The sequence below is a fragment of the Pelophylax lessonae genome, assembly GCF_965119305.1.
Source record: "Pelophylax lessonae genome assembly, chromosome: 1".
Taxonomy (NCBI): domain Eukaryota; kingdom Metazoa; phylum Chordata; class Amphibia; order Anura; family Ranidae; genus Pelophylax; species Pelophylax lessonae.
In genome coordinates this window covers 887,975,378-887,997,294 of record NC_138768.1, presented here as the reverse complement: position 1 = coordinate 887,997,294, position 21,917 = coordinate 887,975,378, and the positions used below count along the sequence as shown (strand labels likewise).

Genomic DNA, 21,917 nt, shown 5'->3' with positions numbered 1-21,917 from the left:
ATCAGATGGGCCTGTACATGTGCTTTCTTGAGCAGGGGGACCTTGTGAGCGCTGCAGGATTTCAGTCCTTCGAGGCGTAGTGTGTCACCAATTGTTTTCTTAGTGACTATCGTCCCAGCTGCCTTGAGATCATTGACAAGGTTCTCCTGTGTAGTTCTGGGCTGATTGCTCAAAGTTCTGATGATCATTAAAACTCCACGAGTTGAGATCTTGCATGGAGCCCTAGACCGAGGTAAAGTGACAGTTATTTTGTGTTTCTTCCATTTGCGAATAATCGCACCAGCTGTTGTCACCTTCTCACCAAGCTGCTTGGCGCTGGTCTTGTAGCCCATTCCAGCAGTGCCATCTTAAGAGCATTAATTGCCCTAGGCAATGCAGTGCACTGGGGCCCTGCCTACACAATCACCCACGAGAATAAAAATGCAAATTATCGATAAGGCAATATTTATTGGTACAGCACTGCCAGGCTAATGACAGCTTCCAAGTTCGGTGGCTGGGTCTGGTGAACACACACACACACATGGACGGGAGTCAGACTCGATTGTCGTGTGTGTGCCTGTTCCCGTGGAGGTGGAAAGGCATTCCTGCAGTTGTGGGTTCCCCCTCCACGTGGCCTGACAGCAGCGCAGAGCCGACAGGCGCTTGCCACCTGCTAAGTTCGGTGGTGGGTTGCACACAGGAATTGGGACTAATGCTTGGCTGGGGCAGGTGGGGCCCCCATAACGCAAGTGGGGCTCCCAGGCAACTGCCCAGCATGCCCATTTGGTAAAATGGCCCTGGCCACATGGGTTCTGCTAAAGGGGAGGAGCACTCTTTAGCTGCCTATGCTATTGGCCACATGGGTTCTGCTAAAGGGGAGGAGCACTCTGTAGCTGCCTATGCTATTGGCCACATGGGTTCTGCTAAAGTGGAGGAGCACTCTGTAGCTGCCTATGCTATTGGCCACATGGGTTCTGCTAAAGGGGAGGAGCACTCTTTAGCTGCCTATGCTATTGGCCACATGGGTTCTGCTAAAGTGGAGGAGCTATCTTCAGCTGCCTATAGTATTGGTCACATGGGTTCTGCTAAAGTGTAGGAGCACTCTTCAGCTGCCTATGCTATTGGCCACATGGGTTCTGCTAAAGGTGAGGAGCACTCTGTAGCTGCCTATGCTATTGGCCACATGGGTTCTGCTAAAGTGGAGGAGAACTCTTCAGCTGCCTATGCTATTGGCCACATGGGTTCTGCTAAAAGGGAGGAGCTATCTTCAGCTGCCTATAGTATTGGTCACATGGGTTCTGCTAAAGTGTAGGAGCACTCTTCAGCTGCCTATGCTATTGGCCACATGGGTTCTGCTAAAGTGGAGGAGCTATCTTCAGCTGCCTATAGTATTGGTCACATGGGTTCTGCTAAAGTGTAGGAGCACTCTTCAGCTGCCTATGCTATTGGCCACATGGGTTCTGCTAAAGTGGAGGAGCAATCTTCAACTGCCTATGCTATTGGCCACATGGGTTCTGCTAAAGGTGAGGAGCACTCTGTAGCTGCCTATGCTATTGGCCACATGGGTTCTGCTAAAGTGGAGGAGAACTCTTCAGCTGCCTATGCTATTGGCCACATGGGTTCTGCTAAAAGGGAGGAGCACTCTTCAGCTGCCTATGCTATTGGTCACATGGGTTCTGCTAAAGGGGAGGAGCACTCTTCAGCTGCCTATGCTATTGGACACATAAGTCCCGCTGAAGCAAAGGAGAATTGTTTAGCTGCTTATGCTATTGGACACATGGATTCCGCTGAAAGGGAGGAGCAATCTTCAGCTGCTGATTGGCCGACCCTGACTCAATATTAGTTCCCCCAAATCTTGGAATTGGTCATGTGACCAATTGCTGGATGGAACAATAAATCCCATTGTAAAATAAAAGCTAAAAGCCTTGTTAATATTCATATGCCAGAAGCAGCTGATAGTAAATATCACAGGTTTTGTATTCATGTTCCTCTCCATTGTTCAGCTTTGTTTTCTGTAACAAGAGAAGTTCCCCCTCCACAGGCTGAATTCCATATTGTAATGAGAGGAGGCTTTGTATGAAGTTAGTACAATATTCCTCTCACAGATCCATCGATGATTGTCCAAGCAGCTCACACTCCGCAGATTTCCACCGCTCAGCATCCAGCAGCGATCGATCAATCTGTAAAGTGATAAAGTCATGTTAATTCATATGCAGAGTTAGGGGTTGAGGTTACAATTGAGGCTCACATCAGCTCTGGACCAGGCATTCAGTAAGTTTTGAAGACAAAGACAGCCAGGAAACAAGTATTATTAGATGGAGGTCAAACATACGATATCTCTTGGTGTAATGATTTTTAAGATTAAGTCTATTGTAATGGCTAGGTGTCAGGTTCAGGTGGGGGGTTATAGCTTGGTGTCAGGTTTAGGTGGGAGTTATGGTTAGGTGTTAGAGTTAGGTGGGTGGTTATTACTAAGTTTTAGTGTCGGGTGGGGGGGGGGGGTTATGCCTAAGCATTAGGGCCAGGTGGGATTTATGCTTAAGTGTTAGGGTCAGACTGGGGATTATGGTTAAGCATTGGGGTCAAATGGGGGGTTATAACTAGGTGTTAGGGTCAAGTGTTAGCCATAGCCTTCCACATAACCATAACCAGACAGAGGGTTATGGTAAAGCATTTGGGTCAGGTGGGGGGTTATATCTAAGTGCTACGGTCAGGTGAGGGAAATAGATAAGTGTTAGGGTCAGGTGGGAGGTTATGGCTAAGTGTTGGGGTTAGATGGGGGTATGGTAAGGCATTTGGGTCAGGTGGGGGTTATAACTAAGTGTTAGGGTCAGACAGGGGGTTATGGTTAAGCATTAGGGTTACGTGGAGAGTTATAACTTGGTGCTAGGGCCAGGTGGGGGGAATATCTAAGCATTAGGGACAGATGGGGGTTATAACTAGGTGTTAGGGTGAGGTGGGAGAAAAAACGAAGTGTTAGGGTCAGGTGGGAGGTTATGGCTAAAAGTTAGGGTCAGGTGGGAGGTTATGGCTAAGTATTAGGGTCAGACAGGGGGGGTATGGTTAAGTGTTAGAGTCAGACAGTGGGGTTATGGTTAAGTGTTAGGGTCAGACAGGGGGGTTATGGTTAAGTGTTAGAGTCAGACAGGGGGGTTATGGTTAAGTGTTAGGGTCAGACCGGGGGGTTATGGTTAAGTATTAGGATCAGACAGGGGCTTATGGTTAAGTGTTAGGGTCAGACAGGGGGGTTATGTTTAAGTGTTAGGGTCAGACAGGGGGGTTATGATTAAGTGTTAGGGTCAGACAGGGGGGTTATGGTTAAGTGTTAGGATCAGACAGGGGGGTTATGGTTAAGTGTTAGGGTCAGATGGGGGGTTATGGTTAAGTGTTAGGGTCAGACAGGGGGTTATGGTTAAGTATTAGGGTCAGACAGGGGGGTTAGGGTTAAGTGTTAGGCTCAGACAGGGGGGCTATGGTTAAGTTTTAGAGTCAGAAAGGGGGGTTATGGTTAAGTGTTAGAGTCAGACAGGGGGGTTATGGTTAAGTGTTAGGATCAGACAGGGGGGTTATGGTTAAGTGTTAGGGTCAGACAGGGGGGTTATGGTTCAGTGTTAGGGTCAGACAGGAGGTTATGGTTAAGTGTTAGGATCAGACAGGGGGGTTATGGTTAAGTGTTAGGATCAGACAGGGGGGTTATGGTTAAGTATTAGGGTCAGATGGGGGGTTATGGTTAAGTGTTAGGGTCAGACAGGGGGTTATGGTTAAGTGTTAGGGTCAGACAGGGGGTTATGGTTAAGTATTAGGGTCAGACAGGGGGGTTAGGGTTAAGTGTTAGGCTCAGACAGGGGGGCTATGGTTAAGTTTTAGAGTCATAAAGGGGGGTTATGGTTAAGTGTTAGAGTCAGACAGGGGGGTTATGGTTAAGTGTTAGGATCAGACAGGGGGGTTATGGTTAAGTGTTAGGGTCAGACAGGGGGGTTATGGTTCAGTGTTAGGGTCGGACAGGAGGTTATGGTTAAGTGTTAGGGTCAGACAGGGGGGTTATGGTTAAGTATTAGGGTCAGACAGGGGGGTTATGGTAAAGTGTTAGGGTCAGACCGGGGGGTTATGGTTAAGTATTAGGATCAGACAGGGGGGTTATCGTTAAGTGTTAGGGTCAGACAGGGGGTTATGTTTAAGTGTTAGGGTCAGACAGGGGGTTATGTTTAAGTGTTAGGGTCAGACAGGGGGGTTATGGTTAAGTGTTAGGGTCAGACAGGGGGGTTATGGTTAAGTGTTAGGGTCAGACAGGGGGGTTATGGTTAAGTGTTAGAGTCAGACAGGGGGGTTATGGTTAAGTGTTAGGATGATCAGACAGGGGGGTTATGGTTAAGTGTTAGGGTCAGATGGGGGTTATGCTTAAGTGTTAGGGTCAGACATGGGGTTATGGTTAAGTATTAGGGTCAGACAGGGGGGTTAGGGTTAAGTGTTAGGCTCAGACAGGGGGGCTATGGTTAAGTTTTAGAGTCAGAAAGGGGGGTTATGGTTAAGTGTTAGAGTCAGACAGGGGGGTTATGGTTAAGTGTTAGGATCAGACAGGGGGTTATGGTTAAGTGTTAGGGTCAGACAGGGGGGTTATGGTTCAGTGTTAGGGTCAGACAGGAGGTTATGGTTAAGTGTTAGGGTCAGACAGGGGGATTATGGTTAAGTATTAGGGTCAGACATGGGGGTTATGGTTAAGTGTTAGGGTCAGGCAGGGGGCTATGGTTAAGTATTAGGGTCAGACAGGGGGGTTATGGTTAAGTGTTTGAGTCAGACAGGGGGGTTATGGTTAAGTGTTAGGATCAGACAGGGGGGTTGTGGTTAAGTATTAGGGTCAGACAGGGGGGGTTATGGTTAAGTGTTAGGGTCAGACAGGGGGGTTATGGTTAAGTGTTAGGGTCAGACAGGGGGGTTATGGTTAAGTGTTAGGGTCAGACAGGGGGGGTTATGGTTAAGTGTTAGGGTCAGACAGGGGGGTTATGGTTAAGTGTTAGGGTCAGACAGGGGGGTTATGGTTAAGTGTTAGGGTCAGACAGGGGGGTTATGTTTAAGTATTTGGGTCAGACAGGGGGTTATGGTTAAGTGTTAGGGTCAGACAGGGGGGTTATGGTTAAGTGTTAGGGTCAGACAGGGGGGTTATGGTTAAGTGTTAGGGTCAGACAGGGGGGTTATGTTTAAGTATTTGGGTCAGACAGGGGGGTTATGGTTAAGTGTTAGGGTCAGACAGGGGGGTTATGTTTAAGTATTTGGGTCAGACAGGGGGTTATGGTTAAGTGTTAGGGTCAGACAAGGGGGTTATGGTTAAGTGCTAGGATCAGACAGGGGGGTTGTGGTTAAGTATTAGGGTCAGACAGGGAGGGGGGGTTATGGTTAAGTGTTAGGGTCAGACAGGGGGGTTATGGTTAAGTGTTAGGATCAGACAGGGGGGTTGTGGTTAAGTATTAGGGTCAGACAGGGAGGGGGGGTTATGGTTAAGTGTTAGGGTCAGACAGGGGGGTTATGGTTAAGTGTTAGGGTCAGACAGGGGGGTTATGGTTAAGTGTTAGGGTCAGACAGGGGGGTTATTGTTAAGTGTTAGGGTCAGACAGGGGGGTTATGGTTAAGTGTTAGGGTCAGACAGGGGGGGTTATGGTTAAGTGTTAGGGTCAGACAGGGGGGTTATGGTTAAGTGTTAGGGTCAGACAGGGGGGTTATGGTTAAGTATTTGGGTCAGACAGGGGGTTATGGTTAAGTGTTAGGGTCAGACAGGGGGGTTATGGTTAAGTGTTAGGGTCAGACAGGGGGGTTATGGTTAAGTGTTAGGGTCAGACAGGGGGGTTATGGTTAAGTTTTAGGGTCAGACAGGGGGGTTATGGTTAAGTGTTAGGGTCAGACAAGGGGGTTATGGTTAAGTGTTAGGGTCAGACAGGGGGGTTATGTTTAAGTATTTGGGTCAAACAGGGGGTTATGGTTAAGTGTTAGGGTCAGACAGGGGGGTTATGGTTAAGTGTTAGGGTCAGACAGGGGGGTTGTGGTTAAGTATTAGGGTCAGACAGGGAGGGGGGGTTATGGTTAAGTGTTAGGGTCAGACAGGGGGGTTATGGTTAAGTGTTAGGATCAGACAGGGGGGTTGTGGTTAAGTATTAGGGTCAGACAGGGAGGGGGGGTTATGGTTAAGTGTTAGGGTCAGACAGGGGGGTTATGGTTAAGTGTTAGGGTCAGACAGGGGGGTTATGGTTAAGTGTTAGGGTCAGACAGGGGGGTTATTGTTAAGTGTTAGGGTCAGACAGGGGGGTTATGGTTAAGTGTTAGGGTCAGACAGGGGGGGTTATGGTTAAGTGTTAGGGTCAGACAGGGGGGTTATGGTTAAGTGTTAGGGTCAGACAGGGGGGTTATGTTTAAGTATTTGGGTCAGACAGGGGGTTATGGTTAAGTGTTAGGGTCAGACAGGGGGGTTATGGTTAAGTGTTAGGGTCAGACAGGGGGGTTATGGTTAAGTGTTAGGGTCAGACAGGGGGGTTATGGTTAAGTTTTAGGGTCAGACAGGGGGGTTATGGTTAAGTGTTAGGGTCAGACAAGGGGGTTATGGTTAAGTGTTAGGGTCAGACAGGGGGGTTATGTTTAAGTATTTGGGTCAAACAGGGGGTTATGGTTAAGTGTTAGGGTCAGACAGGGGGGTTATGGTTAAGTGTTAGGGTCAGACAGGGGGGTTATGGTTAAGTGTTAGTGTCAGACAGGGGGGTTATGGTTAAGTGTTAGGGTCAGACAGGGGGGTTATGGTTAAGTGTTAGGGTCAGACAGGGGGTTATGGTTAAGTGTTAGGGTCAGATTGGAGATGTTATGGCTAAGGGAGTGTAAGTGTCAGGTGGGCTATAAGTACAGTGACCCTTTACCACGTGATCAGCTGTGTCCAATGACAGCTGATCACAGAAGTAAACAGAAGCCGGTTATCGAAATAGCCAGCTTCTGTTAAAGGGACATCAGCACTGATAATCAGGGCACTGTCAGGGCCCATCAGTGCCACCTATCAGTTCCGCCTATCAGTGTCAGCTATCAGTGCCCTTTAATGCCACCTAACAGAGCCCATCATTGCCACCTATCAGTGTCCATCAGTGCCGCTTCATGAGTGCACATCTAGGGTGTTTAACCACTTCAGCCCCAGAAGGTTTTACCCCCTTAATGACCAGGCCATTTTTTGCGATTCGGCACTGTGTTAATTTAATGGACAATTATGCAGTCGTACGACGCTTGACTCAAATAAAATTGATGTTCTTTTTTTCCCCACAAATAGAGCTTTCTTTTTGTGGTATTTGATCACCTCTGCGATTTTAATTTTTTGCATTATAAACAAAAAAAGTGCAACAATTCTGAAAAAAAAACCGAACAATATTTTTCTACTTTCTGCTATATAACATTCCCAATAAAAAAAAATGTAAAAATCTAAATTTTTCATCCTTTTAGGCCAATTTGTATTATGCTACATATTTTTGGTAAAATAAAATCCCAAGAGGCGTATTTTGATTGGTTTGCACCAAAGTTATCGCGTCTACAAACTAGGGGAAAGATTTATGTAATTTTTATTTTTATTTTTTTACTAGTAATGTCGGCGATCTGCGACTTTTAGCGGGACTGCGACATTGCGGCGGACAGATCGGACTCCTAACTGACATTTGTGACACGTTTGGGTGGGGGGGGGGACCAGTGACATTACTACTGTAATCAGTGATAAAAATATGCACTGTCACTGTACTAATGACACTGGCAGGGAAGGGGTTAACTCAGGGGTGATCAAAGGGTTAAGTGTATGCCTAGGGGGTGTTTTCTAACTGTGGGGGGAGGGGCTTGTGTAATCAACACAGAGACCTATGTTCCTATATACAGTAGATGGACCACAGGCGCTCTGTGATCATTTCAGAGAGAACCGTGTTTACAACAGCAGACGTCGTTCTCTCTCCGCGGGGAGCGATTGCGGTTGCCCAGCGGCGATCGCGGCCACCGGCCCTGTGGATCGGCCTCCCCACTGCCTAATGCGGGTGCGAGCGTGCCTCCGGCAGAATGCGCTCAGCTCCAGGAGCGCTCCCGCAAACCGCAGTACAGGTACAGCGGTTCATGCAGCCGAGCCAGCCTGCCGCAGTATATCTGCAGCGGGCGGTCGGCAGGTAGTTAAGGGGTGACTGATGATGATCAAAAACGAAAGCTGTGACAGAGCGACCAAAAAAAAAAAAGCAGGGCAAAAGGGGGGGGGGGGGCTCTTCCCCACGATTTTTCTTAAAAGACCCAGAATTCTCTGGGGAAGGTCCTCTTACTGAGCTCAGGCCCAGCCCCATACCCAAGGCTCCGTCCAATCCTTTTGTCCCATGTAGCCTCCTGCTTGAGCCAAGCTCTTGGCCATGCCCCCATCAGTCAAGGCTCTCTTTCCCTAAAGGGGTCAAGAGGCCTTAGTGACTGCTGAGGCGCATAGGCCCAGAAACAAAGTTACCATAGAAACAAACACCCCTTGCCCCCTCCCCATATAAAAAAACACACTTACCACGATTAAGTTGGAAAGGGCAAGGCCACAGCTTTTATTCAGTTTCCAATACCAAAACCAGTACACGTGTAGACCAGTGCCAGTCCCAGTTGTACTGTGAGCACTCTTAGTCATTAACAACTTAAATTCCAAAAAGGGTAAGGGGGGAGGGTCTGTCCTTACCATCAGTGCCTGGCAGACAGCCTACGCCCAATTTACAAACAAGGGCATAACCCATTACCGGAACTTTAACTGTCGTCAAGGTCAAAAACCGCCACGAAAGCTGTGACAGAGCGACCAAAAAAAAAACAGGGCGAGGGCTCAGCTCTTCACCACGATTCTTCTTAAAAGACCCAGAATTCCTCTTACTGAGCTCAGGCCTAGCCCCATACCTAAGTGTGACGGAACCTCAGACCCACACTGTACTTGTGGTCTTCCGTCAGTATACGGCTTCCTCGCAGTCATGAACATAGATAACAAATCCCAGCCACTGTCATACAAAACTAGCCTTACAGTTTGTATACTGGAAACAACTAACTCCTTTATTAAAACAAACAGACTTTTATACACTTTAGAAGTAGGTCGGTCACTACATGAATATTTACCCAAAACATAACACAATGAATAGCTAACGAGGTACAGCTGACTCATGGCTAATCCCATCTAGACAAGGTTATCATTCACATGCTAATTAGCTCAGTGTACTTAAGTCAGCCTGGAAGCCCAGACTACCGGCACCAAAGGTAAAACAAGATATAATATACATTATTATAGTGTAAATACTGAGAACCCACAGTAAACAATAGGTGAGCAAATCAGCATAATTTACAATGCGTGGAAGACAGGTGTTTGAGCTGATGGCATGCATCTGTTACAAGTCTGACCAACTGAAGCAGTCCAAACCATCAATTTATCTGTCACATCGTTTTTTCACTGTCAGTGACGGTGCGTACCGTCACACCAAGGCTCCGTCCAATCCTTTTGTCCCATGTAGCCTCCTGCTTGATCCAAGCTCTTGGCCATGCCCCCATCAGTCAAGGCTCTTTTTCCCTAAAGGGGTCAAGAGGCCTTCGTTATTGTGTACATTTGCAGAGCTTTGTCCTGTCTTGCTCCTCGCCGATCAGCGGGTGCCGGTGGTCAATCATTGGCCAGGATCCACTAACTGGCTTGTGCTATGACTAATCACAGCACAGCCGGGCGGTGGATGCACATTTCCGCGCCCCCCACTCAGAAGCGCTGGATCACTTATTAGATATGTGGTCCAGCGCAGGAGAGCCGCTCTGCCGCCGTACCGTACTGTATAATAATACAGCTGTTTAGCTATCATTACTTTACAACTATTTGTGTTTGTTACTTTCCTCTTATATCTCCAGCCAATGAGGACACTCCCACTATCTGCACCTTTCAGGATCCAGTGTTGGAGAATTAGTACTTACGTGGATCTGTAACCCCCGGGCCATCTCCATTTGGGTGACAACTTCCAGGTCAATTCCTTTCCAACCCAGAATTCTCCTTGTTCTCCTGCCAGAAAGGGCTAAGCAGAATGTCAGTGTAAATTTCTAACATCAGAGAGGTCAGGTGAGGTGCAGATATCGCCAACATGACACCAAATCATTGATCGATATTACCTACACTTACCTGGAGAGCCGAGTCATTCCACGGCACAATAATCAGGTTGGAATCTTTCTTTTCACAATATTTTGCACTGTTTTCCCATGTGTTTTTCTCATTGGAAATGCAGAGACATGACTTCTTGAAGAGGACCCATCCTTCAGGGCAGAACTCTGAAACAGGAATGAAGGTAGCGTCAGTTAGTGAGGTTCTGAACTGGATGTAGGAGAGTTGTTCTTGGTGGAGGATTTCCGGAGGTGCCTGAGTCTCCAAATAGGAGTGCAAATATTCAGTGCAGCGCAACCATTAATACTGAATACAAATCAAATCAACATTGTTAAAACAACTCAAATGGTGAGTGCAATTTGAAACAGTGACAAAAGTCCCAACTGTACACAGGCAAGACTAAAATTGGGCGCCCCCTTTCCCCCTCCTATGTAAATTTGCCCACCCCTTCCTGTTTAACGAATGTGACTCCCTCCCAGCAAGAACCCCTGAGATTTCATGAGAGGGGGTGGGAGAGAGAGAAGGGTGAGAGAGGGGGGGTGAGATAGAGGGGGTGGGTAAGGGAGGGTGAGGGAAATGAGAGAGAGACAGAGAGAGAGAAAAGGGGGGTAGGAGAAAGAGAGGGAGAGAGGTGGTGGGCTAGAGAGAAGGTGGTGGGCTAGAGAGAGAGGAGGTGGTGGGCGAGAGAGAGGAGGTGGTGGGCGAGAGAAGGTGGTGGGCTAGAGAGAGAGGAGGTGGTGGGCAAGAGAGAAGGTGGTGGGCGAGAGAGAGGTGGTGGGCAAGATGGAGGAGGTGGTGGGCGAGAGAGAAGGTGGTGGGTGAGAGAGAGGTGGTGGGCAAGATGGAGGAGGTGGTGGGCTAGAGAGAAGGTGGTGGGCGAGAGAGAAGGTGGTGGGCGAGAGAGAGGAGGTGGTGGGCTAGAGAGAGAGGAGGTGGTGGGCGAGAGAGAGGAGGTGGTGGGCGAGAGAAGGTGGTGGGCTAGAGAGAGAGGAGGTGGTGGGCGAGAGAGAAGGTGGTGGGCGAGAGAGGTGGTGGGCAAGATGGAGGAGGTGGTGGGCTAGAGAGAAGGTGGTGGGCGAGAGAGAAGGTGGTGGGCGAGAGAGAGGAGGTGGTGGGCGAAAGAGAAGGTGGTGGGTGAGAGAGAGGAGGTGGTGGGCGAAAGAGGGGAGATGGTGGGCGAGAGAGGAGGTGGTGGGCGAGAGAGGGGGGGTGAGAAAAGAGGGGGGAGGATGAGAGAGAGTGGGGGGATGAGAGAGAGGGGGATGAGAGAGAGAGAGGGGGGGTGAGTGAGAGAGAGGGGGATGAGAGAGAGGGGGGAGGAGAGAGAGAGGGGGGTGAGTGAGAGAGAGAGAGAGGGGGGGGGTGAGTGAGAGAGAGAGAGAGGGGGGTGAGAGAGTGGGGGGATGAGAGAGAGGGGGTGAGAGAGAGAGAGGTGGGGAGGAGAGAGAGAAAGGGGGGCAGGGCCAGGGAGTCACGGGCGTGTTGTCACTGGTTGCTAGACGCCAGGTAGCTCTAGCAACCAGTGGCCAATAGTGTTTCAGGTGGAGGCGAGGGTTGGCTATTTTGCTGCCTCCCCCCCCCCCCCGCAAAGTGCTGCCCTAGGCCTGGGCCTTGTCGGCCTAGGCCAAAATACAGCACTGACTGTACATATCTGCTCTACCGCTGTGATAAATCAACGTGATAGTTCAAAATGGTGTAATCCAGTGTGTTCAGTGGACACTACCTTTAGACAGATTGCCTGCTCACCTCCAGACTTTGACCCCATTACAGAGTCACAAACACCTGATAAGCTATCATTCAGGATGATACTGGAACACTCCTGCATAAAATGTGCCTGAACTACGCTATTCAGCTTATAGATACGTGAATACCATGCATATAATCAGCCCACCACACTGATACACAAGCAAAGACCTCCTGGATAATGGCTCCTCCCACCTGTACGCGTTACACCCGCCTGGTTGGGCTTCATCAGCAGGTCCTACAAGTGAAATAGCGTGGTTCAGGGACGGTTCATGCAGGAGCATCATCCTGAGAGATACCTTATCAGGCAATTGTGACTCTGTAATGGGGTCATAGTCCGGAGGTGAGCAGGCAATCTGTCTAAAGGTGGTGGTCACTGAACACACCGGATTACATTATTTTGAACTATCACGTTGAGTTAACACAGCAGTGGAGCAGATATTCACAGTTGGGACTTTTGGGACACTGTTTCACATGGCACTCACCATTTGAGTTGTTATAACATTGTTGATGTGATTTGTATTAAATATTAATGGTTGCGCTGCACTGATTATTTGCATTGTTTTTGGTATATAGAGTTACTGGTGGACATACTCTGATAGGCGTTGGCAGCAATTACAGAGGGCCTCCAATTTAGGCCATTGAATAGTATTGCGAGATCATTTTGCACAGAGTTTAGGTCATATTTGCGCTGATTATACATTGTTTCACAGTTATTCCAAATAGGAGTGTCCCTGTATAAAGAGGTGGGGATACAATGAGGGGCTTTTGTTTGCAACTGGGTTTTAACCACTTTACCACCGGAGGATTTTGCTGTCTTACGTCCAGGCCACTTTTTGCGATTCGGCACTGTGCGACTTTAACTGACAATTGCGCGGTCGTGCGACACCGTACCCAAACAAAATTTACGTCCTTTTTTCCCACAAATAGAGCTTTCTTTTTTGGTGGTATTTGATCACCTGTGCGATTTTTACTTTTTGCGCTATAAACAAAAAAAAGCGTACATTTTGAAAAAATAACAATATTTTTAACATTTTATATATGAAATCCCCCCCCCCCCCAAAAAAAAATGTAAAAATCAAATTTTTTTAAAATGTTTGGTCAATTTGTTTTCTGCTACCTATGTTTGGTAAAAAAAATCACAATAAGCGTATTTTGATTGGTTTGCGCAAAAGTTATTGCGTTTACTAACTAAGGGAAAGATTTCTGTCATTTTTGGTGTTTTTTTTTTTAACGAGTAATGGCGGCGATCTGCGATTTTTTTTTTGCGGGACTGCGACATTGCGGCGGACAGATCGGAACCTTGACTGACATTTTTTACACTTTTGTGGGTACCAGTGACATTACTGCAGTAATCAGTGCTATAAATATGCACTTTTACTGTAAAAAATGACACTGGCAGGGAAGGGGTTAATTTTATTGGAGAGGGAGGGGTTAATGTATGCCTGGTGCTTACTAACGTGTGTTGGGGGGAGGTGACTGAGTGACACAGGGACAGATCGCAGGTTCAGCTATGCTGAACCCTGCAATCTGTCCCTGTCTGTCACTTAGGAGATCCGCCCGCTTGTGTTTACACAAGCGGGTGGATCTCCAAACTCGATTCCCCGACGATCAGGGAAGAGCGGCGGTGATCAGCGCTGCTCCTCCCCTGGCCCGACTCCCGCTGAGACTGAATACAGCAGGAGCGAGCCTCCGGCGGCGCGCGAGCGCCGCCCACAATGGGAGGAGTCCAGCGACGTAGGTCAACGTCGCTGGACGGGAACGAGCCACTGTGCCGCAGTACAGTCAACGTGACTGGTTGGCAAGTGGTTAAATTTGTTTTTCATAACTAAATAAATTCTATGAGGGAACCCTCCTGGTGCTAATGCCTTGTGATGGGGCTGCTCTTATCTGGCCAAGGGTTGAGATTCCAAGAAGCATCAGAGGAAGTGCCCCTTGGGTATGGCGTTTCAGGAGTACCAGAAAAATACAATGGGTTTAGGACCCCCCTGTGTGGCACGGGTACAAGGTCATGTTGCCTATGCTTCTCTTGCACACATTTCTTAGGTAGGGATTCTGGTTAATCTGGAGAAATTGTTATATTAAACAGAAGGCCTGCCATGTGTATGGCACTTTCTATTTGCATGTAAGATTTTTTTAGTTTTTACTTCACAAAGATGAAGCGTGACGGGTACTGGAGGCATGCTCAGTTGTTGTGGGGAGGATCTGTGGCCTTGAAAAGTCTTTTTTCTCACCCAACTAGGGGGTCTCTCTTCAAAATAGTCCATACTTGGACCTTGGTGGGCCAGCTCTGACTGGTTCCTAAGGATTTGAGTCCACCTGGTTTTGGCTAGGTGGACTAGAGTGCCTTGCCACTGTCGGGAGCCTTGCTCAACAGAGTGTTCAAGCAAATTAAGCTCCTCACTTTTTGGGGGAGAAAGGGACCCTTGGGTAATGGAGAAAACTCAGGTAGCTAACAGGCTTAGATAAATACCATAAAATAGAAACAGAAAAGAGAGTAATGGCAGAAAATGGTCAAGTGGTCCATGAAGTCTGTCCCTTCTTCTAATTAGTTTGTTGCTTTGGGGGTTTTTTTTTTGCTTTTATTTTTCACTTTTTTGTTCAAATGTAGAGCTAAGGTGATCCCAAGCATGTTGAAATTCATTTAAATTGACAAATGACCATAATACCTCTTTCGTGCCGGTCCATCCCTAATCTTGTGTGTTTCAGCATCTCCTCCGTTGTCATTCTATCGGTTGTGGCTATCTGTTCTTCCTGCTTGCAGCTCAGTAGAAGGTTTTTCAGGTCTGTAATTTCTTGCAATGCCTTTTCCAGTTCCAGATGGGTCTCCACCAGCTCAGTCTTGGTAGTGGCCATCTCTCTTCTCAATGGTTCCAGCAACTCTTCTTCACCCTTGGGAGTCTCAGTCACATTGCTCTCCCGTATGTGGTAGGTGGCCTCTGGTTGCTTGGAATTGCTGGCCTCCGGGATATCTGGAAGATGTAGCACAGACAGGTAATTAAGAAAATATACTGCCAAAAAGCTTGTCAACACTTGACCAACAGAGCTATTATGAGCACAAAAACATGTGGAGATAGCTCAAACATTTTGAGTTCAGGTGTTGCCGGTGATGGGTACTGTTAATACTACAGGATACAAGGACATTGTGGACAAGCGTGTTCTTCAAACCTTGTGGTAACACTTTGGGGAAGACCCTTATCTGTTCCACCATGACTGTGTACAAAGCCAGCTCCATAAAGACATGGTTTGACCAGTTTGGTGTGGAGGAATTCAAGTATCTTGCACAGAGCCCTGACCTCAACCCTACTGAACACCTTTGGACCTCAACCCAACTGGTGTACCCTACTGGTGTGGAGTAACTTGAGTGTCCTGCACAGAGCCCTGACCTCAACCCTACTGAACACCTTTGGACCTCAACCCAACCGGTGTACCCTACTGGTGTGGAGTAACTTGAGTGTCCTGCACAGAGCCCTGACCTCAACCCTACTGAACACCTTTGGACCTCAACCCAACCAGTGTACCCTACTGGTGTGGAGTAACTTGAGTGTCCTGCACAGAGCCCTGACACCAAACCTACTGAACACATTTGGACCTCAACACTACTGGTGTACCCTACTGGTGTGAAGGAACTCGAGGGTCCTACAAAGAGTCCTGACCCCAACCTTACAGATCACCTTTGGACCCCAACCCTACTCATGTGGAGGAACTCGAGTGTCCTGCACAGACCCCTGACCCCAACCCTACCGTACACCTTTGGGATGAATTGGAACACCGATGATGAGCCACGTCTTCTCATCCATCATCAGTACCTGACATCACAAAAAGGCACAAATTTCTAAAACATTGTGGCTAGTGTTCTTAGAAGAGTGGAGGATGTCATACCTACAAAGGGTGAGCGTCTCCTTACTGATGCTTATGGCAACAAGCTTATATAGGCGTGATGGCCAGGTATTTACATACCTTTGGCCATATACAGTATTATATTAATATAAAGCGATATAAAGTCAACAAACATTATGTAAATACATAACTTTGTTTCAAAAGAAAATCATTAAGGCTTCCAGAATGGACATTTATACAAGAGAAGTGAGGAATAGGCACTCTGCATATTTATGATCCACCCTCTCTGACCTGCAGAGAATCACACAAATTACTTACTCAAACGGCAATAGAAAATATACTGACCTATATATTTTAATAATTACAGACTACCAACTACGCAGCTTCTTAATCTCCAAAGAGTGTCAGGAGCAAACCCCAGCATGTACATTATGATTTCAAAAGTATTGGGACGCCTACCTTTACACACGCATGAACTTTACTGGCATCCCAGCTTTAGTCCGTAGGGTCCAATATTGAGTTGGCTCCACCCTTTGCAGCTATAACAGCTTCAACTCTTCTGGGAAGGCTGTCCACAAGGTTTATGAGTGTGTCTACACTCTTTTGGGGAGTAAGAAGGCCACCAAGTTGGAGGGGCTTTTAAACTAGGAGACGGGGGGAGGGCTCAGAAGTAGAGTCAGTTAGGAGGGAGCAAAGGACTGAAGGCAGTTGTAGGGTCAACAGCGATAGTAGGTCCACAACGTCAATCGGTAGGTCTGTGCGGGAGAACCTCAGACCAAACAGGAATAAACATAACCACCAATCACGTTTAACTTCCGTAAAACTAAGAGGGGTATATGCTAATGCCAGGAGCCTAGCTAATAAAATGGATGAGTTGGAAATGTTAGTTCATGAGGAGGACATAGACCTTGTGGGAATAGCGGAGACTTGGTTCGACCCCTCACATGACTGGCTGGCAAATATCCAAGGGTATTCGGTGTACCGGAAGGACAGGGTAGGAAAAAGAGGGGGAGGGGTATGTCTCTACGTCAAGAACAATGTAAGGGTGATAGAGAGGAGCGACATTACGGAAGGGATGAGTATGGAGTTAAAATCCGTGTGGGTAGAACTCCTTAGGGAGGGAGAAAAGGGAAAAGTAATTGTGGGGGTTTGCTATAGGCCACCTAAACAAGGGGAGGAGGTAGAGCTGAAATTTTTAGCACTTTTGGGTAAAGTGGCAAAGCTAGGATCAGTCATCATATTGGGGGACTTCAATTATCCCGACATTGACTGGGGAGAGGGGACTACACACTCACAGAAGGCCCGTCTATTCACGGAAACCTTACAGGATAATTACATGTCACAGCTGGTGGATTCTCCTACTAGAGAAAGCGCAATTCTGGATCTATTGATCACTAATGACCCAGACCTAATCTCGGAGGTAGGAGTCCAGGACAACCTGGGCTCTAGCGATCACAGGATGATCACATTTAGCGTAAATAACAATATAGCAAGGCAAGTGGGGAACATAAGAACCCTTAACTTCAGAAGGGCAGACTTTCAAAATTGTACTCATTGATGGAAAGGGTAAACTGGGACCGAACCCTGGGATCCCTGACCACAGAGGAAAAATGGGAATGCTTTAGGAACATATTAAGCAAATGCATCTTGCAGTGCATTCCTATGGGAAATCATTTTAGAAGAGACAAAGCCAAACCTGGCTGGCTAAACCGTAGCGTTAAAAAACTTATTAGGGGAAAAAAATTGGCCTTCAGGAAATATAAATCAGAAGGCACAGTATCGGCTGTCGACCAATACAAGGAGGCAAATAAGAAGTGTAAACACTAAATCAAGATGGCTAAAATCAACTTTGAGAGACAAATAGCGGAGGATAGTAAAAAAAACCCAAAGAAATTCTTTAAGTATATCAACCGCAAAAAAACTAGGGCAGAGCATATTGCACACATAATTAACGATGGGAGGATGGTTACAGAGGACACTGAAAAAGCAACGGTGCTGAATGCTTTTTTCTCCTCAGTCTTTACACAGGAAAAGGAGGGGTACACTGACCATGACTGTTTGGTTAGTAGTAATACACAGGACTTGCCACTATGGCTAACAGAGGGTGAAATCAGGGAAAGGCTGGATAAACTTAACACAAACAAATCACCAGGCCCGGATGGCGTACATCCGAGAGTACTCAAGGAACTCAGTAAGGTTATATCCAGACCACTGTTCCTGATCTTTGCTGACAGTATTAGGACAGGAGATGTACCAGGGGATTGGAAGAAAGCTAACGTGATTCCGATATTCAAAAAGGGTCAGAGGCATATACCGGGAAACTATAGGCCTGTCAGTCTGACATCAGTAGTATGTAAACTTCTGGAGGGGATGATAAGGGACTATATCGTAGAGTTTGCTAAAGACAACAGCATCATCAGTAATAACCAGCACGGGTTTACAAATGGGCGTTCTTGTCAAACCAATCTCTTAACATTCTACGAGGAGGTGAGCTGTGAGCTAGATAGGGGCAGACCAGTAGATGTGGTGTACTTGGATTTCGCTAAGGCGTTTGATACAGTTCCCCATAAGCGCTTAATTTATAAAATAAGGTCTGCAGGTATCAACAGCAGGGTTTGCTTTTGGATACGGAACTGGCTAAAAGGGCGCGTCCAAAGGGTGGTAATAAACAGCGCATACTCATACTGGTCTGAGGTAGTAAGCGGGGTCCCCCAAGGCTCAGTCCTGGGACCAACCTTGTTCAATTTATTCATAAACAGCATTGAGGTCGGGGTCAGTAGTTCGATATCAGTTTTTGCAGATGACACAAAAGTGGGCAGGGCAATAACTGCACAGCATGAAGCAGATATCCTACAGGATGACCTGGACAAAATAACGGAGTGGGCAATGACTTGGCAAATGAGGTTTAACGTAGAGAAGTGTAAGGTTTTGCACTTGGGGACTAAAAACATAAAAACACAATACACGTTAGGAGGGGAACCCTTGGGGGAATCAAAAATGGAGAAGGATCTGGGAGTCTTGGTTGAGGATAGACTAGGCAACAGCATGCAATGTCAGGCGGCAGCTGCCAAAGCCAACAGAATATTAGCATGCATAAAGAAAGGGATGTATTCCAGGGATAAAACTATAATCCTTCCACTTTATAAAACTCTGGTCCGACCGCATCTGGAGTATTCTGTCCAGTTCTGGTCGCCAGTCCTCAGAAGGGATGTGTTGGGGCTGGAGAGAGTCCAGAGAAGGGCAACTAAACTAATTAGGGGATTGGAGGACCTTGATTATGAAGAACGTCTGCAATCGCTTGATTTATTCTCCCTGGAAAAGAGACGTCTGAGGAGGGACATGATAGCAATTTTTAAATATCTCAATGGGTATCTCAGCTTAGAAAAAAAGCTGTTCAGTCGAAGGGATTGCATGAGGACTCGGGGGTATACAATGCGATTAGAGGAGAAGTGTTTTAATCTCAGGCAACGTGGGGGATTCTTTACTGTTAGGGCTACAAGATTGTGGAATTCTCTACCACAAGAGGTGGTTTCTGCGGGTAGTATGGTGGCTTTCAAAAGACTATTAGACGTACATCTCAAGGATCAGAACATTCAGGGGTATGTGAGATGATTACAGCCACACACACCTACACAGGTTGAACTGGATGGACTATTGTCTTTATTCAACCTCATCTACTATGTAACTATGTAACTATGTAACTATGTCTATGGGAAAGTTTAACAATTCTTCCAAAAGCGCAAAGGCCTGGCTCGCAGTCTCCGCTGTAATTAATTCCAAAAGTGTTCTATCAGGTTGAGATCAGGACTGGTCAGTTAACCGGTAGCCGACTGCCGCAAGTACATATACTGCGGCGGTCAGCCCCGGCCAGGCAAAGTGACGTACCGGTACGTCATTAGCCTGTCACTTGCTTGTGAGCCAATAGCGGGCGAGCGCGCGCCCGCGGAGGCGCGCGCCCGCATGGCTCGTTCCCTGGGAAGTCCGTGCGTGTGACCGGCGGACCCGATGTCCGCCGGTCACTCGCGATCGTCCGCCGTGAAGGGAGAAAGGCAGGCGGTTAATGTAAACAAAGCCGCCTGTCATTCTCCCCTGTGTATGAATAGTGATCATACGGTTCTACTATGTAGGACCGTTGATCACTGTTCCTACACCAGTAGCCATGTCTAATCACAGTTAGAAGCACGCCCCTAGGGACACACTTAACCCCTCCTTCCCCAATAAAGTTAACCCCTTCCCTGCCATTGTCATTTTTGCAGTAACAGTGCATATGTATAGCACTGATTACTGTAGTAACGTCACTGGTACCCCTAAAAGTGTCAAAAATGTCAGATATGGGTCCGATCTGTCCGCCGCAATGTCGCAGTCCCGCAAAAAAAATCGCAGATCGCCGCCATTAAAAAAAAAAAACAACAAAAATGACAAAAATCCTTCCCTTAGTTAGTAAACACAATAACTTTTGCGCAAACCAATCAAAATACGCTTATTGTGATTTTTTTTTTTTACCAAACATATGTAGCAGAAAACAAATTGGCCAAAAATGTAAAAAAAAAATGATTTTTACATTTTTTTGGGGGGGAATTTCATATAAAAAAATGTGAAAAATATTGTTATTTTTTCAAAATGTACGCTCTTTTTTTGTTTATAGCGCAAAAAGTAAAAATTGCACAGGTGATCAAATACCACCAAAAGAAAGCTTTATTTGTGGGAAAAAAAGGATGTAAATTTAGTTTGGGTACGGCGTCGCACGACCACGCAATTGTCAGTTAAATTCACGCAGTGCCGAATCGCAAAATAGGCCCTGGTCAGGAAGGGGGTAAAATCTTCCGGGGCTTAAGTGGTTAAACTCACTTGTAATGTGGCAGAGCCTGGTCATGTCAACAATGGGCTAATTATGTGAGAGAGGAGTTCACCCTTCTACCCTTCTTCAGGTGCCCCCCCCAAAAAAAAAAAACAGTACTCATACACACTGACTCCTAGGAGCACCGACCCTATACACCAGACATGCCACCATACAGGAAATTTGTCACATTACTCACATCTCACAATGAGGACAATGATAACTCCAACCAGAAGACACACCAGAAGACAGATGATAATATAGTGAAGAAGCCACTTCCGGAGGCCTAGAACACAGACATAATAGCGTTATTTGAAAGGCAAAAGAATAAGAATGCAGAAAACTGAATTTGTTGGTGAAGTGTCATATCTCTGAGGATTACGTGTTGTTTCTTATTGTAAGACATCCCTCCAGCCCCCAATTGCCAAATATATAAGACCTGTTGTCATATCTGTGTGTGGCTTCCACCCCGACTCCAAGTGACTTGGGACAACACACCACAAAGATACATCTTTCCCTATTTCTCTACAGGCGAACCCTGAGGATGGAGAAGGGCCACCTCGAGGATTCTGTGATTGGAGGTCTGAGCTCCAACTTTCTTCCTGTTTGGCATAATGCCCCCTATAAAGGGGTTTTTCTTTCTTGGTGTGTAAATCTTTTAAAAGCTGAAAAAAAAACTGCTGTGGTATTCAGTTAGGGTTTTATTTGGAAGTCATTGCAAATTATTTTTTTTGGAGCAAATGTAGCACTACTCCTAAGGGAGCTGCTGGTGACGGGTTCTCTTTAAGCTTCCTGGGGTAATTCTGTCCTAAGGCAAGCTATTCCTTGAGGTAGACTGTACTGCTGAACAACTTCCTGGCGCCCCCTTTATCCCTAATCTTCAGGGCTTAAGAACTTGTCACCCCCTTTACTGTAACACTCTGGGTTAGCGGGCTCCGTGATCCCGTTGATCTCTCTGGAGTGGTTCCCTCTCTCAGGCAGACCCATGGGCAGATCCTTGAGTACTCACAACACTGTTTTTCCTGAAGTCTTCTGCCCAGCAGCTCCACTGGTCAGCACACTGAATCCTCTGCAGCACAGCTCAACCCTGGATCCCTATGCCCACCCACTGGGACAGTCATAAACCCTGGTGTGCTCAAGGCCGGTGCTTCCACTAGGCAAACTAGGCAGCCGCCTAGGGCGCATTGCCACCTAGGGGCGCAGCCATGAGTCAGCATTCACTCTCCATCATGAATGATCCTTGTGAGCTGAGGAAAGAGGCGGCAGTGAGGGAGGAAGAAGGGACAGAGGAAGATGCCAGGTGTCTGGGGCAGTGGCAGAACTACCAGGTCCTGGCTTTCCACAATTGTTGGGGGAGCCCCAAGGGGGAGGAAAGGAGCCCACGGAGTGCTA

The 21,917-nt window shown here is 47.1% G+C and overlaps 1 protein-coding gene across 1 annotated transcript; it reads right to left on the bottom strand.

Moving 5' to 3' along the window:
* Positions 1 to 1,972: 1,972 nt before the first annotated feature.
* Positions 1,973 to 21,138, bottom strand: LOC309550787 (uncharacterized protein; the record flags this gene model as incomplete). Its single annotated transcript, XM_082251123.1, has 6 exons — positions 1,973 to 2,159; positions 9,925 to 10,022; positions 10,127 to 10,272; positions 14,518 to 14,820; positions 20,725 to 20,811; positions 21,063 to 21,138. The coding sequence occupies 6 exons, from the start codon at positions 21,136 to 21,138 to the stop codon at positions 1,979 to 1,981; spliced, it is 891 nt and encodes a 296-aa protein (XP_082107249.1). The 3' UTR covers positions 1,973 to 1,978.
* Positions 21,139 to 21,917: the final 779 nt, after the last annotated feature.